Consider the following 20,778-nt stretch of genomic DNA (forward strand, 5'->3'; position numbering starts at 1 on the left):
TAGATGACTGGAGTGGTCATCGGGTCATCAGGTTAGCGGTGGTGTCAGAAGCTCCAGGGACACTTCACTCCCTACTCTGAGACTCTATTACCTCTCCCCTTTGAAAATGTGTCCGAGATAATCCTATCATTAATCTCCCTTCCCACTCATCCCCAACACTTCCACTACTGAAAGACCACTGACTCTGATTGTTTCTCACACTGCAGGTGAGTAAGTAAGGCTCAGGCACCCCCACCATCATTCCTTGGGAGGCCTCTGCATTTGCACAGTCCCTGCCCAAGGCCTGAGCCACCCCCTGCTAGGTTCCTCCCCTGCCCCTGCCAGCTGTACCCCTGGACCCTTCATCTGGAGATTCTTTCTCTGGCTGGGCCACCTCCCTGGCCAGGTGGGTTCTGACAGCACCTTCCATTCCTGGGGCCTCTGAGAAAAGTATTTTTACATCTCTCTCTCTCTCTCTCTTTTATTGACTTATTAATAAAGGACTTGTAGTGTCTAGAAAAAAAATATATTCCTGGTTATGACTCGTCTGAGGTCACGCAGTCATCCAATAATAAGTAGAACAGGAAGGAAAGGGGCCCAGGTCTCACTCTGTTCAGTGCTCCCTCTACCAAATATAGAGTGTCTGCCCCAAATGCAGTCTCTTCAGCATTGTTGCCCCAGAGAAGCTGGTCCCTCAAAAAGAAAAAGATGTAGCCTTGTCTTGGGAAGGGCTGGGGCAAGGAGAGCAGGGAAGCCAGTAGCAGAAGAAGTTCATTTCTGTTGACTTTGGACGGCCATTGGGCCTCCCATCTCTGCCTGACTAAAGGCTGTGTGGTCAGGAATAAAGCACCCCCAAACAGGGAAATCCAGTCTCTCTTTGCTCTGGCTCCTAGGGCAGTGCTGATCAGGGCCTGATGCCATGAGGTATGAGGTCTACTCTCCAAAGACTGAAATTGCAAGAAACTTAAAAGATACGTACCGTCCGTATACTGGTTATTGAGCACAACAAGGAAATGACAAGAAGCCCTCTCGAGCTCTAAGACGTTACCATGGCACTATCATTTCCTGGAGCTGCATGCCCAGGAAACACTGGGTGCTTCACCTACCTAGAGGAATGCTAAGCTCACTGAACACATCCTCTGGTTCCCAGGAAGGCAAAGACAGGGGCTGTTTCAGCTCCACTTCCGTGTATTCTGGTGACCTCACATCCAGAGATTTCATTTCCACATACTTGGAGTTGTCTGCAAAACATGGGCCAAAACAGAGAAGTAAGGGAGCACGATGTACTTCAAAGATTCTCTGCAATCCTACACTGGCCCTGTGTGATCAGGAATGGGCCTCTGCACTGCTTAATGACATGAAGCTAGGGCGAGGACTGCTAATTAGAACCAAAATGCTGTAATTGAGAGTTTGCTCCACTGCCAAAAGAACGCCACACACACAAACCCTTGGCAACTCTTCCCCTTGGGTCCGTGGGGGATGGGCTGCTGGCTCCTTCAGTTGGGATGATCTGCACCTTGCCCTCCAACTCCGAAATCACTCCCTCTCTGCAGGCAGGAGGATCGCCGGAGGGCAAATATTGTGCTGACGCCTCTAGAAGCAGAGGCTGGCGCAGAAGGCAATGTCATCTTCACCTCAAGCTTGCTTAGCAGTGTTATTAAATATGAACTCCAAACACTGGGTGAGCTAATAAGCCATGAGCACCAGTGCGTGTTGAGACCTATATGGCAGAAAAAAGGGGTTCAATCAGGGCAAGGCGAACATTTCGCTCCTGCTTTATTCCTGCCTTGAGCAGACACAGCCCAGGCCTCAGTGTTTCTCTGGCAACAAGAAGGCAGTTCTCACGGCGGTTTCCATGGAGATTCGCAGGTGAAAAACAGTTCGGGTCAGCCTGCCGTGGAGGGGGCCTGCGCCTCCAGCTCCCGGACCTGCTCGTGCCAGCCACAGGGCACTGGATGGAAACGTTTCTTTTCAAGCCTTTACTCAACGGTTTCTGCCCTCGACTCTCATACCCCTTCCTTCAGCCTTCAGAATGCTGCGGGCTTTCTGGGAAATGAAGCTCTAGTTATTTTCACTCAGAGCTACTCATCCCGAGCGCTACTCCTCTTCCCTCCTCCCTCCTCCCTCCTCCCCACTGTAGCCCTTGATGGATCTTTGTTTCCACTTGGCAGAGAAGATAGGGCTTAGCCTATTTTAAACTCTGTCTCTCATGATGTCATAGTGCCGGGCACAGACACAACATCACCTGCAGTGGAGTGGAGGCAGAGGACAGCCTGGGACGAGCCTTGTTTCACTGTCGGGCTGTGGAGAGCAGTGGGTCTGCGGCGGTAGCAGGGGCAGTGGGCTGTACCCGCCAGGAGCTCCTTATTCCTCCCTCTGCCCGCTGGGTGCTCCTTCCTTGCCTCGCACACTCCTGCCCCCTCACCTGGGCCTCACCGAAACAACAGCCTGAGTGGTCCACCCTTGTGCAGGCCTGAGAGGCTGCAAGGAACTGGAGCCCCTTGGCCTGCTAGCTCAAAACTTCTGCTGATTTTCGTTGTCAGAGTCCATCTGGGCTCCCGGAAATTCAGAAAAGTCTGTCCTATCTGAGTTTGCTTCTCAGAAAACATGTGGCCTCCTATCTGATTTCCTTTACACCATTTGCCCCAAAGCACTAACTGTTTAACCAGGCCTTCCAAAGCTGGCTTTCTGCACCAGCTTTAATGCTAGTTGAGATCTCACACATGTTGGTTCCAGCCTGCACATGCCCACACACCTCCCTAGGTGAGCAGTGGTCCCATCAACCCAACCGCACAGGAGAAAAGGGAGGTAGTTACCCTGGGTCGACACTCCTTGGCAAGCCTGGCTTTGGAGGTCGGTTTCCGGGCGAGGGCTGGCTTTCCCCTCCTGGGGGCTGCCTTCACAAGCCCCATCTTCGGGGGTCCCCCTGGCCTTGCAGTCATCGAGAGGTGGGCTAGGCTGCCGGGCCCCCTCCTCTGCTGGCTTGGGGGAAGACATTTGCTGGAGTGGAGGGGCCAGACGAACATCGGAGCTCTCCCCACCCTCTGCCTGCTTCTCGTAGCAATCTGAACCCTCCAGTGAGAGGCCTGTCTTCCGTTCAGCTGGCTTCCGCTCAGCGTCCAGATTTAGGCCAGGCATTTCCACGTCCATGTCACTGGGACAGCTCGTGGAAGCAGAAGGCAGGTCTTTGGGCGACTTGGGGTTGATTTCTGTAGCCCCATTCCCTACTGGCTTCACTCCCTCATTGGTGAAATCCTTGGCTACGTCCAGGTCCAAGGTGGTTGTCACACAGGGACATATTTCTGGGCAGATTTTGACCTTCTGATCAATGGGCACAATTTCTTCCAGTTCTGGGATGTCAGGTTCCATAATAAAATCTTCCTCCTCTCCAACCTCATCCACTGTAACCAGCTCCTCCATGTTGGTGGGATACCAGCTCTCTCCTTCTGCCTCACTTCCACTCTCCCACTCTTGCTCCTGAACCAAAATGCAGAAAAAAAGTCAGAGAGTGACTGAGGAGCAGGTCTTAGTATTCAAACCTGAGGGCCCCTCAAACCAGAAAGATCCTGAGCACCCTTACTTCTGCCTGGGGACATTTACTGGGTAATCAGGAGTTATAAACCCCTCAAGTCCCACATCTCTGATTCATCCCTAGAATGAGGCTCAAAACAGCATCGAGAGTAAGCCCTTAATGCTTAATCTACCATGTTTAAAATGGCACAAAGAATTTCAAACCCTGGTATAGAATAGGTGTTCCACAAACAGCTTCTGAATGAATGAATGAATGAATGAATGAATAAAAAAAGGTATAAACTCTAAATAAATCAGCTGGCTGGAGCTATTTCCTTGCATGAAGGCCATCACTAAATGTAACTGCAGCAAAATCACCCCCCCGCCCCGCCAGAATTCCCCCAAGCTCCCTTTCCCAGCAAGGGTGTAACTTTCACAGCCATGGCTCATACTTGGCCCCTCCTGAAATTTTCTCATGTCCCCAGCAGCCAGATTTCGCAGATCAGCTTCCCTGCCAGTGATACTCATCTCCCCACCTCTCCTGACCAGAAAGGCACAAAGCTGGCCGCGTTCCAAACACGTTTCATTTTGCTGAGGCAGCCACAGCACTATAACTGGATTTTTTACTTTAATTAAGTAAAATAATCTTTACAAGCACAGTAGATGTTTTGTTAATCCCAGGGTCTGGGCATGCTGAGGTCAGGGCCCCAGCTTGAGCATCCAAAGCTCCCCTCTTCCCCCAGCCCCTCCCAAGGGACCTATTTTGGGAGCCTGGCTCTGAAGCCTGAGTCTTTTTTTGGGCACATGTTTTCTCTTACGAGCACAGCCAAGTCGCTGGAGACTGAGGCAGAGCCCAGGCGTGTAGTAAAGATCTTCTTAATAAAGACTGTGGAGAGATCCCGGGCAAAACCATTCTTACAAGAAGTGCTGGCTTCATTCGTGGAATCATGGGTGGGGTCTTGGATACACACCATGCAGCAAGTGGGGTGTCACAGGGCAGGATGGGGACTCCTGACACATGCTGCCCACTGGCCTTCACGCAGATGCGACTGTCCTGCCAGCACCTGGGACAAACTTTACCTTCTTTGTCCTTGTGTCTTCTGCATCCGAGAACTCCGTTTCTTTCTCCTTCCTGCCTGGTGATGAGGTGCTTTCTTTCATGCCCTCTTGCTCCTCTTTTCCAGCCTGACCAAAGGAAGAATAGAACAAACCAAATCAATGGTGAGTGAGCAGTGACAGAAGAAAGAGGCCAAGAGAGAAAATGACACTGGGCTCAACTAACAGTCATCAGGTTGTCTCACAGACACCATTTCCTTTGTCCTCACTGAACCCCTCGGAGGCAGGTGCCTTTTCTTTCACAGATGAGGAAATTAAGGATCAGAGAGGTTAAGTAACTTGCTCAAGGTCACATAGACAAGTGGAGCCACAGAAATGTCTTAATGGTTGGACTGATGTCTTCAGTGGGGCAGAAATCTCTGGCAAACTGCATGTGTTTAACAGTTGTGAAACCTACAAGCAGTGAGGGTGAGTAAAGGGACCAAGGGTAAACTGGCCCTGGGGTTGACAATCATCATGGTGACATCTCCCCAAAAGTTCTGTTTTGGCCATAAAAATCACATCCAAGCCACTTATGGGTAGGAAGGGGCTTGTCAACAACCAATTCCTCCTCTCACCCCTTTTCTGTCCTCTCTTTGCCCTGGAGCTATAGCCCAAATTAGTAATCCCCTCCCTCCTGCCTCTATTCCCTCCCTCAAATTCACTCCCTCATGATAGCTAGTGCTCATGTCTGAGAAATCAAATAACTGAAAGCAGGTGTTTGGTTGAGAATGAGAGTCTCTGATCAGCCTTGAAAACCAGGGTCAGCAAACTATCATCCTCAAGGCACTGAACCAGTGTCTCTTTTTATGTAATCTGTGAATTAACCAGACCGTTCCGATTTTAAATAGTTGCATTTTTAAATGATCACATAAATACCTACATAGTATCTTCACTTTGGCTTCTTGGCCCACATAGCCTAAAACATTTACTGTCCTCTGCTTTGTAAAATAAGTTTGCCAACCCTCATTTCAGAAGTTTTTGGAGGATATTCTCCAATGACCTCAACTTTGGCCACCAAATCAATGACTCTTCCTGGACTTTCTCAAGGGCACGTTGCATTTTCTTGACAATTTTGGCTGAGGTTGGCTCTAAGTCAATGATTCTAGTTCTGATTTCTAATGACCAGACACACCTCTCTTGAGTTGACAGGGAGCCAGCTGGGGCAAGAGCTCAGGGCTGACTGGTTTAACCAGTTATTACCAGACAGGGGAAGAGAGCTGAAATCCTTATGTCCTTGCTCTTTCTGGTATTTAGAGCAGAAGATCCTTCTGCAAGTTCTGCTCTAGTCTTCCAAGCTATCCTAAATGCAAAGCAGCTCCAAATGCCTTTTTAGCCTTTAGAATCCATAGCTTCTACCAACAGGAGACCTGTTTCTTTATTTTATCTCCCTGAATAAACTACCTATGGCCCTCCCTTGTCCAAGTAAGTAACCCTTACCCCCCCCAAGCAATTCCTACAGCCACACTCCTAGGTCAACACAGTAGAGACCCCCCCACCCCCCAGTTCAAGCAGGGAGAGGCAGGGACAGCCTGGCTGGCTGGAAGTCCCTCGCCAGTTGGATCCTGGCGCTTCCTCCCTGCAGACAAAGGAAATGGAGCAGTGACTTCAGTGTACCCCATGTTCTGGGATCACTTCATGTGAGAGTAGCAGCTTAAGGAAAACCAACAAATGCAACCAATGTACCCACTGCCCACACCAGCTCACAGATTAAGATATTAAGTCCCAACTGTTGTGAGCAAGGCCTGCCTCCGTAGGGCTAGGTCTACTGATAAACCACCTCCTAACTTTTCTCCCCATTCTGCTCCGTAGTCTCCTAAGTCTATTCTCCCCAAGACAATCAAGAATGATCACTTCAAAATTCAAAAACTACCATAATCTCACTGTATATTCTTGCTCAAATATTTCATTTGCTTCCCTTGCACTTGGGATGAAGACAAAAATCCACAACCTGCCCACAAGGCCTTGTGTGATATGACCCCTTGACAGATCAGACATACCTCCCACCATTCCAACCCGGCTCTCTGTTCCTGTAACACTGGCCTCCAGCCACAGGGCCTTTGCACGTGATGTTCTGTCTGCTTTCCTTCCTTTTCACTCAGTGAAACCAAACCCATCATTCCCTCAAATCTAACAGTCACATCCTAACACAGGGAAGTCTCTGATTCATCATAGGCATTAAGCAGTGCATACCTCCATTGCCTTCTTAGCACCCAACACTCATGCTCTTCCACTCATCTGAGGGATTGATCAATATACTTTTCGACTAGACCATGAGCTCCATGAGATCACAGGTCATTTCAGCTTTCACTCAGAACAGTAGCCCCAGTGCTAGGTGCTCTGTGGACATTAGTCAATAAAAGAACAGAGACTTGAAGGCTTGAAGGAGCGGCAGAGGCTGCCTCTGTCATGCTTGGGTCTCTATCTAGGCTCCAAATGAGCATGATTAGTTTTTCTATTTCTGCCTCCTATGGACTGTTTATACTGGGGACTCCTGGACTCCATCTGGCCCACAGACATGTTTTGGCCTATACAGTTTCTAAGATGTGGGACATTTCCTAAGTATCTAGACTTTGGTGCTGCTTTTCAGAAAACTGAGGGATCTAAGAGCTCAGGCCATGCAGCCCTGAATGACAGCCATAAAATGGAGCTGAGCACAGTGGCTAACTGCCCCCAACAGACAAGTACCTCCTCCTCGGGTGGCCATGGTCCCTTCTCTCCACGTTGGCTCCACTCCTATTACCTGGTTTGTATCCCCTGCCTGGCTTCCCTGCTCCAGACATCTGGGTCTGTACCTTGATCACACTTCTAGTAAGGTGAAGGGATGCTTTCCGTGTTCACTGTACTCAGTGACTTGATTTCTGGGGTCTTATGCTCAAGGTTGGGTCCTATGTGTGGATTTGGCCACCCACCAAACACTGAGCAGCACACACACTGGCCTCTCCCACATGGGCACTTTTCCAAAGATCTTAGAGGTTCCAAGCGAGCACAAGCTCATTAAAGTCCTACAAAAGCCTTGTGATCACCCTCATTTCACAAATGAGAAAATGGAGGCAGAGAAGAACAGGGTGTGACCTGGTTCTCAGGAGCCAGGCCTTTGTCTCCAGGGTCTGGGTTCAATCATTTCTTTCTTCCTTCAGCAAATACGTATTGATCACTGTGTTAGTCCCTGATCTAGGGACTGGGGACACAGCAGAGAACACTGCAGACAAAAATTCCTGCCCTTCTGGAGGTTACATCTGGTGGGGCGGTGGGGCGGAGGAAATAGATACTAAGTAAAATACAGACAGATATCAGGGGATAAGGTGGGCCTAGGAATGGTCATCAGAGAAGGAAGAGAAGCAGGTTGGAACATCGTGGTTTTACGTAGTGGTTTTTCTCTCTAGGAATAAACATGGGGAGAGCTTGACAACAAGTAAACACAAAGGAGAGGAGGGAGCCAAGCTGACTTCAGCGGGGAGAGGCGCCTAAGCAGGGGAACGCATGTAAATGCCCTGTGGTGGGAGCTGCCCTGTATATTAGGAGAAAGGCAAGGACACCATACTCAGCCCTGCTGCTTCTATCTCTAAGTCCAACCACCGCCTGTTGCCTGACTCCTGGGGCAGCCCTGGTGGGTGGGGGTTGTGGTTGTCCTCAAGATTGTGATACACAGTTTAAGATCAGCAAAGAAGACTTGGTTCTGCTGATATTCCACCAAATGGTGTTTGGCTTCCTGGCTCCAAACCCACAGACACAATCTGTTGGGGACCCCAGCAAGTCCCTACTGACCCCGCTCTAGGGGTATTAGAGGCAGAATCAGCTAGAGAGACAGAATTTAGGGAAACCCATGGGACTTTCTGGGCATCTTTTTTTGCATCAGGGCTCTGGGGATGACCCACACAGTGTGTGTCACCTTAAATGGGCAAACCGATGACAGCAGGTGGGTAAAACAGTAGGAGCAGTAAGGTTACTGAGGAAGAGCAGCAGAAATGTGGGTAGGATCGGGAAGGGGCAGCTCCACCCCTTTGCTGGTGGCCCATGTATGAGGTCTGGGCTTGAGCCCCTGCTCAAGGAGCTGTTGTTCTCTGTCCCACGGAACCTCTTATTGAGGCACTGATCCATCACTAGCCCCTTAGATCCCTCCAAGCATGGACACACTTCTTAAAAACAACCTCTGGTTCACAGGTCCTCAGGATCCAATTCCAGTCCTCAGCCAGGCACTGGAAGGCCTTCATGGGTCCACTTTCCACCCTAGGTCCCTAATCTCATCTCCTGAGCTCCCCTCGATAGGCCAGTCAGGAGAAACTGTGGCAGACTCTGAGATGGGCAGACTACAGGGTGTTCTGTCCATGGAAGGCTGGACAGCAGTTTGTTGTCTAGCATGCCCGTCCAGGAGGTCTGATCCCACAGGAGTCTGCACATTTCTTTATCTTGAGCTGAGCGATTTTGCATCCCTGTAAACTGCAGGAGATGAAGAGTGCAGATGATTCTCGATCAGAGAGGCAAAGGAATTTTATATGGTGGAGATGCCACTGGCTTCCTATTCCCATGGAAGAGGCCAGTTTTCTATCTATTGAAATACATTTCTGCATTCCTGATTGCCTCTCCATGATGCCTGCTCTCTGGATTTTTTTTTTAAGATTTTTATTTATTTATTCATGAGACACATAGAGAGAGAGAGAGGCAGAGACATAGGCAGAGGAAGAAGCAGGCTCCATGCAGGGAGCCCGATGTGGGACTAGATCCCGGGACTCCAGGATCACGCCCTGGGCCGAAGGCAGGCGCTAAACCACTGAACCACCCAGGGATCCCCTGGATTCTCCTTTGAACCAGCCTTTATATTTTCTGGCTCTCTCGTTAATTAACGTGTTAAATAACATCTTTGACATGTATTCATTTTATATTTGCATAAGGGCCATGATTTTACCTTTCAAAAACATTATCCTTTAACATGCCCTAAAGAGGCAGCCACGCTATCTGCAGGTTCTTGAAACCAGTCTTCCTTTCTCACTTTTGCCCTCACTGCTTCCCAAATTGCTTTCCCTCCTCTTTCAATGCCCAGCTCAAGTGCCACCTCCTTTGTGCAGCTGTCCCCCTCTCCTTATGCAGAGGGAATGCCACAGGGCAGCTCGTCCACTACTCTCCTCCAGCTCGGGCCCCACTGAATGTAAATCATTTTTGCAGCTCTCCTTCCACCATTAGACCTTGGTCTCTGCCACAGCTTGGACCACATCCTTCACCTTTGGGCCCCCCATATCTAGTACCGCTACCCACCAAAGCATGGAAGAGTGAATGCAGTAGTGGACAAAAGCGTGACTCTGCAGTGTCCATAGAGTTGAGAATTGGCTCCTTATTTCAACTTAGTCCCTGTCACCACCTCCTGAGTCAGATACGCATGTAGGGTTTTTTTAAATTGGGCTCTTTATGCAGATCTCCCCTCTCCAACATCCACTATCTGCTCCTACTTAAATGTAGGTGGCTTTAGCAAGAAGTGTAAGTCAAGTTAGAGTGTGAATTTTGTACCCAGAGTCCTCACGACCCACTGTGTGAACTGAAATCATGTAGTAGGTTATAAGCCCTTTCAGACGCTTGGATGAAAGGTGCCAGCCAATTGCCAAGCACTTTTATTACAGTGGAAGTAACGCATTGGACAGTGTCCAGAGGCAGCACACCAAGCCCTGGGCAGCCGGTGTAATTTAGTGGCTGGTGGCTGCTTCTCTTTACCCCCTCTTTCATACTGCAGGGTCGGCAGATGCTTTTGGCAGAAGAAAGGATGGAGCAGATCAAACCGAATCTCCCAGGGCTGAGTCTGTGGGTGCAAACACCGTGGCACCCCTCCACCCCAGACACACACAGGGCCACAGAAGGCCTTTGCATCAGGTCGCTGCCTAACGTCTAGCACAGGCAGCAGCATGCCAAGGGATTCAGAGACCCACCACTCTGCTATCTCCTGACTGTGTGTCCTTGGGCAACTACCTTGGGCTCTCTGGGCCTGAGTTCCCTCATCTCTAGCCCTAATAGTATTACTACCAATATTCCTCACACAGTTGCTGTGAAGATTGAATACCTTGATTGAGATAAGGTGTTCAGTCCAGTGCCTGGCACAGAGTAAACCTTCAGTGTTTCATTCATTCGATAAAAGTGCATCACCATTATGTGAGTATTACTCTGCTCGGAAACCTGCCTCTCCTTACCTGGGGAAGAGACTGCATCATTACCTCATTCCCCGTCATCCTGCTTTCTTTTCTGTCATCAGCTCCTTCTTGGTCTCTATCAGGTCTCTTGGTTCTGTTTTTCTCATTTTGCTTAGACTTGGTGCTCTCAGGGGTGCTAGGGACCTTCGGCTCCAGCCCGTCTTCCTTGCCTGAGTCCTCGGGGTGGGGGTGTCTGCTTTCCCGCAGCCTGGCCTCTTCTTTCCTCCTGGACCTCCCAGGAGCATCCTGCTGTTGCTTTACATACTTGTCCGATTTGCCTTTGGGCTCCTTCCGGTAGTAGCCATCCTCTCGGCTCTTGTAGCCCGACGCAGAGTGGGGAGGACCGGGGGACCCGGGCCTCAGGTGCTTTTCTCGGTGGCCCCTCCCTCCTTCCAGCCGCTCATCTAGCTCGGCTTTGTCCAGTTGCCAGGGGTAGTGTTTGCGATCATGTGGCCACAGGTCTGCCCTGTCCCTCTTGTCCTCCCCGTTCTCCCTCCAGGGCCCCGGGTCTCGCTCCTCCTCCCTCCTGGCATAGGGCGAGTGCTCCCATGAGTCCCGGCTGTTGCCCCAGTCGGCCCGGGTGGGGCCCAGAGGGCTGTGGGAAGAGCTGCAGGAGGTGAAGCTCGGAGTGTGGGACCTCGGGGACAGTGACCGGCTCACTGGGCTGCGAGACCGTGGCCTTTCTGGGCCATACCTGTTAGAGAGCAAAAGAGTGGGTTTTAGAATCTGTGTGTCCCAAGCCCCATGTACCATGCACAGATACAACTAGCCCCTCGCACAGACACACCCACACAGAACCCCATGAAGCCACACGCTCTTCATTGCAACTATAGAGACAACACAGAGAGTGGTATAGGAGAGAGCTTTTCCTCCCTGGTGGCGTCTAGGAGGAGGGATTTTTCCTAAGGACAGTCCTGGCCATCTGCGCCCCTATACTCATTCTGCTCCTGGGAACTGGGATAAATAAATGGATTGGTTTGGCTCCACTCCATCTTTCTTCCTCTTGGAAGGAAACTAGGCTCAGGCAGCAGGCAACTCTCCCCCTGGAATGTGGGGAGGTTGTCCTGGTCCAGCCTGGTGGGCAAGGCTGCCTGACCCTGGGGTTCAATTACTCAGCCCCTTGGCTACAAAACCAAAGCCCCAACTTCACCTGACTTCTACCATAATAAAGGCAACCTCTTGGCCTCCATTCGTCTTGTTTTTCATCTCAGTTTGTTCAGATCCTGGGCATGGCAAGAGGCTGCTAGTTACTGGGAGGATGAGAGTGAGGGCAGGCTCTGAGATTTCAAACCAAAGATGAAGGAAGGCCTTTTGGGGTTGGATTTTTGGAACCTTAGAGCTCCGACCAGTTCGTGTTTCAGATGAAGAGATTGAATCCCAGAAAAGGACCTCAATCTGTCTAGGATTTAGAGCAAGACCTCTTAGTTCCTCCTAATACTGCAGAAATGCAGGCAGTATGGTATGGCTTTATACATGTTTAAAAAACAAAACAAACAACCATTAAAAAAAAAAATCTCAAATGAATGGAAATTCCAAACTTAAGCAGCTACATACAAAGATACACACATACATAAACACTTTCTCTTTTTCTCTCTCTTTCTGAAGGTTGTTTGGGTATTAAGCAGACCTACTTAATCACATATATATATACCCATTATTATAAAAGAATAGGTGATTTTCATTTGGTTCCCAAATACAGGTAGCCCATGCAGCCCTCACTAACCAGGGGACACTCCGATGTGGATCACTAGCACCAGGGTGCCTTGACCATGGGTGGGGAAAGAGCCTGGATTCAGCCCTCTGCAGTGACGTGAGAGCGCCATCTGTGGCAGCCGTGGGTAAGAACCATAGATTGTGCAGGCCAGGGGCTCACCCCTTGGCTCTCCACAGGGGCTGTCCTTGTAGGGCAGCAACAGTGGGAAACTTGTAGCCCCAATTTGGCATGGTCACAATTCCAGTAGGAAGAAATGAGTTTGAAAACTGAATGCATTCCATGTTCAGAGTAGGTGACTGGGGAAGTCACTACTTTGGGCGGGGGGGGGGGGGTTTACCTGCATCTACATTCAGCTCATGAAAAAAATCAACAGGTGGTTCTAAATAGACCACACACACACACACACACACACACAAACACACACTTTCAGGTAGTTTTAGCAGAGTGTAGACTTGCCCCAAAGAGTCAAATACCACCAGAACCCTTCCTCTATATATTCCTTTCCAACAAAGGAGGAACAGATTAAGAAGGGGGCTTACCATCTTGCATTTTCCTGAGGCTTAACCTGAGCAGCACTTCTAGACTGGACTGATGACTTCCATCAGGCACATGGAAAAGTGGGGCCTAGATAAGCTGATGGACAGGGCAAGGGCAAGGGAAGGGCACGGTTGACTCAATACCCCAAAGAATGAGAGACAGGAGAGTGTCCCAACTACCCGAATCTGCCCTGATGCCCAGGGCTGGGGCCTCACCTGTCTGCTTCTCGGAACATGTCCCTCTCCCTCTGGGAATGCATGTCCTGGATGATGGCAGCCACAGTTTTTCCAGGTTTCTAGGCAAAGTCAGAGAGGTCATTATCAGATCAGAGATAGCCATGCAAACACAAAAGGGAGCAGTGAGGACTCAGATCCACGGCCCAGTCCACCCAAGAGGAAAAGTACCTTTTTAGAGGAAGAAAATGTTTAATCCAGAGCATGAGGAGTGTGAGCATAATGCTAAATGGAGTGACCCTGACCATTTGGGTACCTCTTTATTGTAGACCATTTCAAACATACACAAAAGCACAGAGAATGGTATACTGAACCCCCATGACTCCATTTCCATTGTCAACAATTCTGACCAATCTTGTTCATCTATACCCCCAACCTTTCCCCCACCCTACAGAATATTTTGAAGCAAGTCTCAGACATAGGGTCTTTTCATCCATTCTATGATGACACTGATGTTGCTCAATAACCCCACAGGGGACCATCCACGGTGCTCATGATCAACACATCTTGCTGCGTTTAAGGGTGAGAATCCAAGCCCCATGCTGTCCCAGGAAAACACTGGCATACTCAGAGGGATGCACCTTGGTCTGAGAATCTCAACTCAGGAAGAACAGCCCAGCTCTGCCCCCAGCTGACTGGGTGATCTAGGGTCAAGGCTTGTCTGTGGGAGACTCACTCTCTCCACCTATAAAAGTGAGATAATGAGGCCCATCTGGCATCCACCAACAGCCTTGGGGCATGGCGGGCTCCGCTGATAAAAGCCACAGGTTCTGGGCCTACATAAAAGGAGCTGCTGGAGAGTTTCCTCTGACCTCAAAAGTCCTGGGAAGATGCTGAAACCTTCCAGATGAGCCCTGAACTTGTCACAGCCCGGCCCTGTCAGAGCAGCTCTTATCCTTCTCGACATTGCTTTCCAGAGTCTCCATCCCTTCTCACCTGACTCCTTCCACCTGGACACCCTCTGTTTGGCCAATTCACTTCTGCCTTCAAGAACTACTCAGTAATCTTTCCCTTCTTTACACAACCAAGTCACACTGCCAGGACTTCTCGAAGCTCCCGTACTTATGCAGTCATGTTTAAGTCTTGTATAATTTCCACAAAAATAGGCTGTCTCTTCAGTTACATAGCAAACTGTCCCCAAGTGAGGACCAAGCTCCTTGCACCACATCTTACGTGGAGAAGACCCTTTATCACCATTTGCTGAAAGAATCTTCCTAAGAGCACCATGGAACATACTCAACACTGCTTCCCAGCGCCAGAGACCCTCTCTGTGGCTGGGAGGCTGGCCAGACCAATGGCTCTGAAACCAGGCCCTCTAGCCCCAAACCACCCAGGACCCCACTCCAAATCTACTGAAGGAAATCTCTGATCAGAAGAACCTGAAAACTCCCCTGATCATTCTCTGATGCAGTAACTGGGAGACACTGGTTTAAATTATTCCAAGTTCCCTTCTGCATAGAAGATGCTAATTCTGGAGAAGTCTTCTGTAGAACAACCCAGAAAATACTTCTTCCAAGGTCTGCAGGAAGAAAAAACTCACTATTTACTATTCCTTCAGATTCACTCTTTCCCATTCATTCCATGTATTTGTGGGGCACCTATTATGTGAAAGGGCCCCGAGGATTAGAGACTCTGCCACAAGTGTATAGGGAGACATGATCGCCAGCATGAGGAAATATTCAGGAGAGGAGATGAGAAATAAATCTCCTCTTTGTCTCCCTTCACCCTCCACTTTGCCTGGTGGGCTAAAGGTAAAGGTCGAGAGAAAAGACCAATCAAACCCCACACACACAACACCCCGCTCTGCAAGCCCTGGTGGGAGCCCAAGTGGTGGCCCCTCTGACCCAGAGATGCATATGGATCTGGTGTTTTGCCGTCTACCTCCCTGGGAGGCACTTCCCCCTCCTCCACCCTTGCTCTGAGCGGACACAGGCCCGGCCTGTCACAGGCTGGCCTTCCCTGGCCACAGAGATTGGTTCAGGGAAGGACATGTGTCCCAAACTAGCCCAATAACAGGGCCTCTCAGGACTTCTGAGGAAGCTACTCTGGAAAAACTCTGGCTCTCTCCGGGAAAGAAACAGGAGGATGAGAAGCCAGAATTGGTGAAGTCAATGAAGCCATGACGCCACCTAGAGGATGGAATTGGGGCTGTCAGGGGCCGTCCCAAGGAGACCCCCCAAAATAAAGCAAAGCCAGCAGAAGGTGAAGTGGAGAAGAGCCAAGTCCTAATGATATCACTTAGGCTCTGAGTCCAGCTGTACCCGCAGCCAGGGCTACTCCTGGACTTTTCGTTTACAGGAGCCAATAAATTCCTGGTTTTTATTTTAGTTGATAAGTTGAGACAATTTTCTGCCACTTGCAGGGAGAAAGTCCCAGCTGATTCATGTCAACATAGGGCCCATGTGCACGCATTACTATGTAATTGAAGTACTACATTTGGAGATGCTTTCACAGAGAGCCATTGTGACAGCTTGGGAGCAGAAAATCCTTTCTAAAAGGCAGAAAACGACGTGTTCTAGATCCCTGCTACTCAAGCGTGCTGTGAGAACTGGCAACACCTCCTGGGAGCTTGTTGGAAAGGCAGAAATACAGCCCTGCCCCAGGGAACCAGAAACTTTAACAGGACCTGCCAGGGATCTGTATACACATTAAAGTCTGAGAAGTTCTGTTAGACTATTATCTGCTGCTTACCAGCTGGGTGACTAAATGCAAATTACCTGATTTCTCACGTGGACAATGGAGATCAGACTCATACAATATAGAGATGCAGACATACGCAAAACCAAAACAGGCCTAGGTTTTAATCATGGCTTTCCCAATACCTACAACCTTCTGCAAATCACTGAACTTCTATGAGCCTCCATTTCCTTATCTGTAAAACCGAGATCATGAACACCTGTCTGACAGTACTGATGTCAGGATTACAGTAGATAACGTATGGGAAGTGTCTGGTGCATGACTTGACCCAGAGTGCCAGGACTCAATTAAAGGTACCCATTCTTGGGCAGCCTGGGTGGCTCAGCGGTTTAGCGCCGCCTTCAGCCCAGGGTGTGATCCTGGAGTCCTGGGATCAAGTCTCATGTCAGGCTCCCTGCATGGAGCCTGCTTCTCCCTCTGCCTGTGTCTCTGTCCCTCTCTCTCTCTCATGAATAAATAAAAATCTTTTTTTTTAAAAGGTACCTATTCTTGTTATAATTGTTGTACTGTCATAATTACTGTTATTATCCACCCAGTACACCTCACAGGGGAAGGTGACTGCAAGACTCAAAGAGATAGTGCATGAAAAAAAGGAGTGATTAAAACCAAGGAACTCAAGGTAGAGTCCTTTACTGATCTGGTAAACTGAGGTTCACACAGTTGAAGCACCTTGTCGAAGCTCATCAGAGCAGGGAGAGGTAAAAGCTAGGTAGCACCAGTACCCTCCAATCCGGAACAGGTCACATGGTTGTCGATGGTTCTATTTTCCCATTCTTCCTCACACCAGACTGTGAGCTCCTCCACCAGCTTTCTAGGTCTCTAGCCATGGTGCCTAGCCCAGTTCCTGCCCACAGTGGGTGCTCAGTGAACACTTGCTGAATGCAGACCTTGACTACATGACCTCATTAGACCCTGGTGTTTGCACCACCCCAAACTATATCCCGCAGTAAGGTACTACAGGGCCTTAGTACCTTCATTTAAAAGCTGAGTACTGCTGCTAATCCTAATAAGAATCTTACAACATCTCATTTTGAGACCAGAGATCCACTGGGAATTTACTTATTTTTTTTAAAGATTTTATTTATTTATTCATGAGAGTCACACAGAGAGAGACAGAGACAGAGGCAGAGGGAGAAGCAGGCTCCATGCAGGGAGCCCAATGTGGGACTCGATCCTGGGACTGCGGGATCACGCCCTCAACCACTGAGCTGAAAGCAGATACTCAACCACTGAGCCCCCCCACACGCCCCTCCACTGGGAATTTAAAGCAGAAATTCCAATGTAGCCTCCAGGGGGGAATCCAGGAGAATAGAAACTTTGTGTATGGGATGGGATCTTTCATTTGTCTGAGAAAAGCAACTTGCTTTCATTCCCCAGGGGGAAAAAATGCCAGGTTCTGCTAGAATTGTTGGCAAAGGAACTTCAGAAGCAATAATGCAAGCAAAACAGAATCAAGACTTTGGCAACGGGCAGCAGGTTGACACATTACACTCTATGTCCGTAGACTTGTCAGAATGCAGCTCCTAGCTAGCAACAACCACTGAGCCTGCCTTTGTCTTCTGCCTTCAACGTCGAAGGCAGATTAAAGGCTGTGGGTCATGAATAAAATGGATCTTAAATAAATGTGGAATAAGCTAAAGCAAACTGGAAGGTCGGCTATTAAAATGGGACAGTAGAAAGCACAAAATAAGACACAGATTTAAGTACAAATATAACAATTTAATTACAATATATCTAAATGAGGACACTTAGGTGGCTCAGCGGTTGAGCGTCTGCCTTTGGCTCAGGGATTGATCCTAGGGTCTGGGGATGGAGTCCTGCATCAGGCTCACTGCAGGGGCCCTGCCTCTCCCTCTGCCTATGTCTCTTCTCTTCTTTTATGAATAAATAAATAAAACCTTTTTAAAAAGCAATATACTTTTATTGGATTAAGTACTCCAGATAAGTGAACTCCTTGCAAACCATTAAGATGACACAATCTAAAGAAAAGCATGGACATTAAAAAGAAACTTTCCACCACAGAAGATCCAAATGGAATAGCCAATGAACATAGGACAAAGGGCTCAACCTCAATTAGTAATCAGGAAAATAAAAAATAAAACCATGATAAATCATGATACTATCCCAGGCAGGCAAAAATTAAAGAAAAAATGTTAGCAAGAATGCAGACCACTGAAAACTCTTACACTAGTAATAATGTAAATCTGGGACAGCTACCTTTGATAAGAACCTGCTACGATTATCAGTAAAGCATGCCTTGAGATCCAGTGATTTCACTCCTAGTTATGTATGTGCCCCAAGTTACACTCTCATGTACACATGTACCAAGATACCACATTCAGGAATGTTCACAGTAATTTGTTCCTAATACCCTAAAACTGGAAACAGCCTAAATGTCCATCAACAGTGGAACGTATAAATAAATTTTGGAAGCATACATACATAAATAAATTTATGTAACAGTGAAAATAGACAGACACACCCAGCATGGATGGCAGATGTTGAATGAAAGAACACAAAGAGTATAATTCCATTCATGTAAAATTCAAAAATAGGCAAAAATGATGATGTTAAGAGAGGCACAGCTGGGTTGTGGAACTATACAGAAAAGAAAAGAAGTGATCATCCTCAAAGTCAGGAGAGGGGAGAGGGAGGGACTCAGAGGAGCTTCTGGGTGTGGCTGATGTCCTAGTTCTTGACTTTGGGGGTGGTTTTATGGGATTTCAACCATTACTACTTTTAAAAAATTTTATTTTTTTGGAGATTTTATTTATTTATTTGAGAGAGATAAAGAGGAGGGAAGCAGAGGGTGAGGGACAAGCAGGCTCTATGCTGAGCACAGAAGCCCAATGAAGGGCTCAAGATCATGACCTGAGTCAAGGTCCAGAGTTAGAGGCCTAACCTACCTAGCCACCCAGGTGCTCCCATTACTTTTTTTTTTATGATAGTTACACAGAGAAACAGAGAGATAGGCAGAAACATAGGCAGAGGGAGAAGCAGGCTCCATGATTCGATCCCGGGTCTCCAGGATCACACCCTGGGCCAAAGGCAGGCGCTAAACCGCTGCGCCACCCAGGGATCCCGGTGCTCCCATTACTATGTTTCAAGTATACAATACAAGGCAGCCCCGGTGGCGCAGCGGTTTAGCGCCGCCTGCAGCCCAGGGTGTGATCCTGGAGACTCTGGATGGGGTCCCACGTCGGGCTCCCTGCATGGAGCCTGATTGTCCCTCTGCCTGTGTCTCCGCCTCTCTGTGTCTCTATGAATAAATAAATAAAAATCTTTTTTAAAAAAGTATACAATACATAACTAGTCATCTTTCTGAATGTATGTTATATTTCACAATAAAAGAAGGGAGGAAAAGAAAGAAAAAATAAGAGAGAAATGTAGAACAAGCTAAAACAGAAACAAAAGCTGTTTGGAATGATCTGAATTCATCCCTGACAGTCATTCTGACAGTGGCCAATGCAGTCATGTGCTGTTTAGAAGGGGCTTCAGATGTGATTATAGAGGACAGAGGAGTGAATAAGAGACCAAGATGGGGTGGTAGTGAGAAAGGAAGAAAAAGTTACTGAAGATCTCTCTGGGTAGAGAAGGAGGTTATATTCAGGGGTTTATGCTTGGAGCTCCCACCTCTGAAATGCAACCTTATGTCCCTTCTTTCTTCATCTTTCAAGAGTTCCCTTGTAAAATCCTCCTTGGGTCCAGGGTAACTAGTTATCCTGTCTCCAGCATCCCTTTGCATTTTGTATTTTCCTCAATAAGCATTTTTCTTGATATGTTATAATGGTTGGCCTCCCCATGTGATATCGCCCAAGGCAGTGGGTAATTTTTATATTTTTTTCTGTCCTCGCCTTCCTGCCAGCACTTAGGTCAGTGCCCCACAAAGACACACTCAGCTGCTGCTTGTTGAATAACTGAACAATGAGAGAATGCTTTACCTTCAACTGTAATTCCTTGTATCTCTTGGACATCCGAATGAGCAACTTCTCACCATTGATCACAGCAGACTTTTCTTGGTAATACTGGACCATGGCCTGGGCAGCTTCTGTGTAAGCCATCTCTAAAAAGGCCTAGGGAAAAATGGAAGGACGGAAGCTGAAGTTGACTTGGTCTTTTTTTTTTTTTTTAGGTGGGGAGGGGCAGAGGAGTGGGATAGAGAGAATCCCAAGCAGGCTCCACGTGGGGCAGATCATGACCTGAGCTGAAATCAAGAGTCAGGTGCTTAATCAGTTGAGCCACCCAGGTACTCCTGACTTGAATAATCTTAAACAAAATTCAGCCATAGGGGGCACCTGCGTGGTTCTGTGGTTGAGGATCTGCCTTTGGCTCAGGTCATGATCCTGAGGTCCTGGGATTGAGTCCTGCATCGGGCTCCCCATAGGGAGCCTACTTCTCCCTCTGCCTCTCTCTGTGTCTCTCAATAGATAAATAAAAATCTTAAAAAAAAAAATTCAGTACTAGGTATAATTCCATGTCTATGAAGTTCAAGAATAGACAAAATGAATCAATGCTGATAAAAATTAGAGCTGAGTTTCCCTTTGGGGTGGAGGTGGAATTCTGACTGGGAGAGACATGAGGAAATGTGTGAGGTTCTGGAAATGTTCCCTCTCCTGACCTTTTTGATAATTACATGGGTGTACACATGTAGAAAATTAATGGAGTTGTACACTTAAGACTAGTACACTTTGGAGTATTTTATACCTCAATAAAAAGAAAAAAGATCAGTACAAGAAGCTGTCTTTGATCCCATCTGTTCAAAGAGACCTATTTATTAATTTCACCCGAAGAGCTCATTATATAAGATGGTCCCTCTCCTGATTCCCCTGGGTACCAGTGA

General features: G+C 48.2%; 1 protein-coding gene across 4 annotated transcripts in view; it reads right to left on the bottom strand.

The window, feature by feature from the left end:
• Positions 1–20,778, bottom strand: part of RBM20 (RNA binding motif protein 20) — a 190,646-nt gene that overhangs the window by 12,706 nt on the left and 157,162 nt on the right. For all 4 annotated transcript variants that reach the window (XM_077877654.1, XM_077877657.1, XM_077877655.1 and 1 more), the window contains exons 7-12: positions 19,880–20,011; positions 13,224–13,303; positions 10,782–11,451; positions 4,570–4,674; positions 2,796–3,456; positions 1,086–1,220 (exon numbers count right to left, since the gene is read on the bottom strand). In XM_077877654.1, the coding sequence (XP_077733780.1) occupies positions 1,086–1,220; positions 2,796–3,456; positions 4,570–4,674; positions 10,782–11,451; positions 13,224–13,303; positions 19,880–20,011 (1,783 nt within the window). The remainder of the gene's footprint in view (positions 1–1,085; positions 1,221–2,795; positions 3,457–4,569; positions 4,675–10,781; positions 11,452–13,223; positions 13,304–19,879; positions 20,012–20,778) is intronic.

Source organism: Canis aureus, chromosome 29 (assembly GCF_053574225.1).
Source record: "Canis aureus isolate CA01 chromosome 29, VMU_Caureus_v.1.0, whole genome shotgun sequence".
NCBI classification, from domain to species: domain Eukaryota; kingdom Metazoa; phylum Chordata; class Mammalia; order Carnivora; family Canidae; genus Canis; species Canis aureus.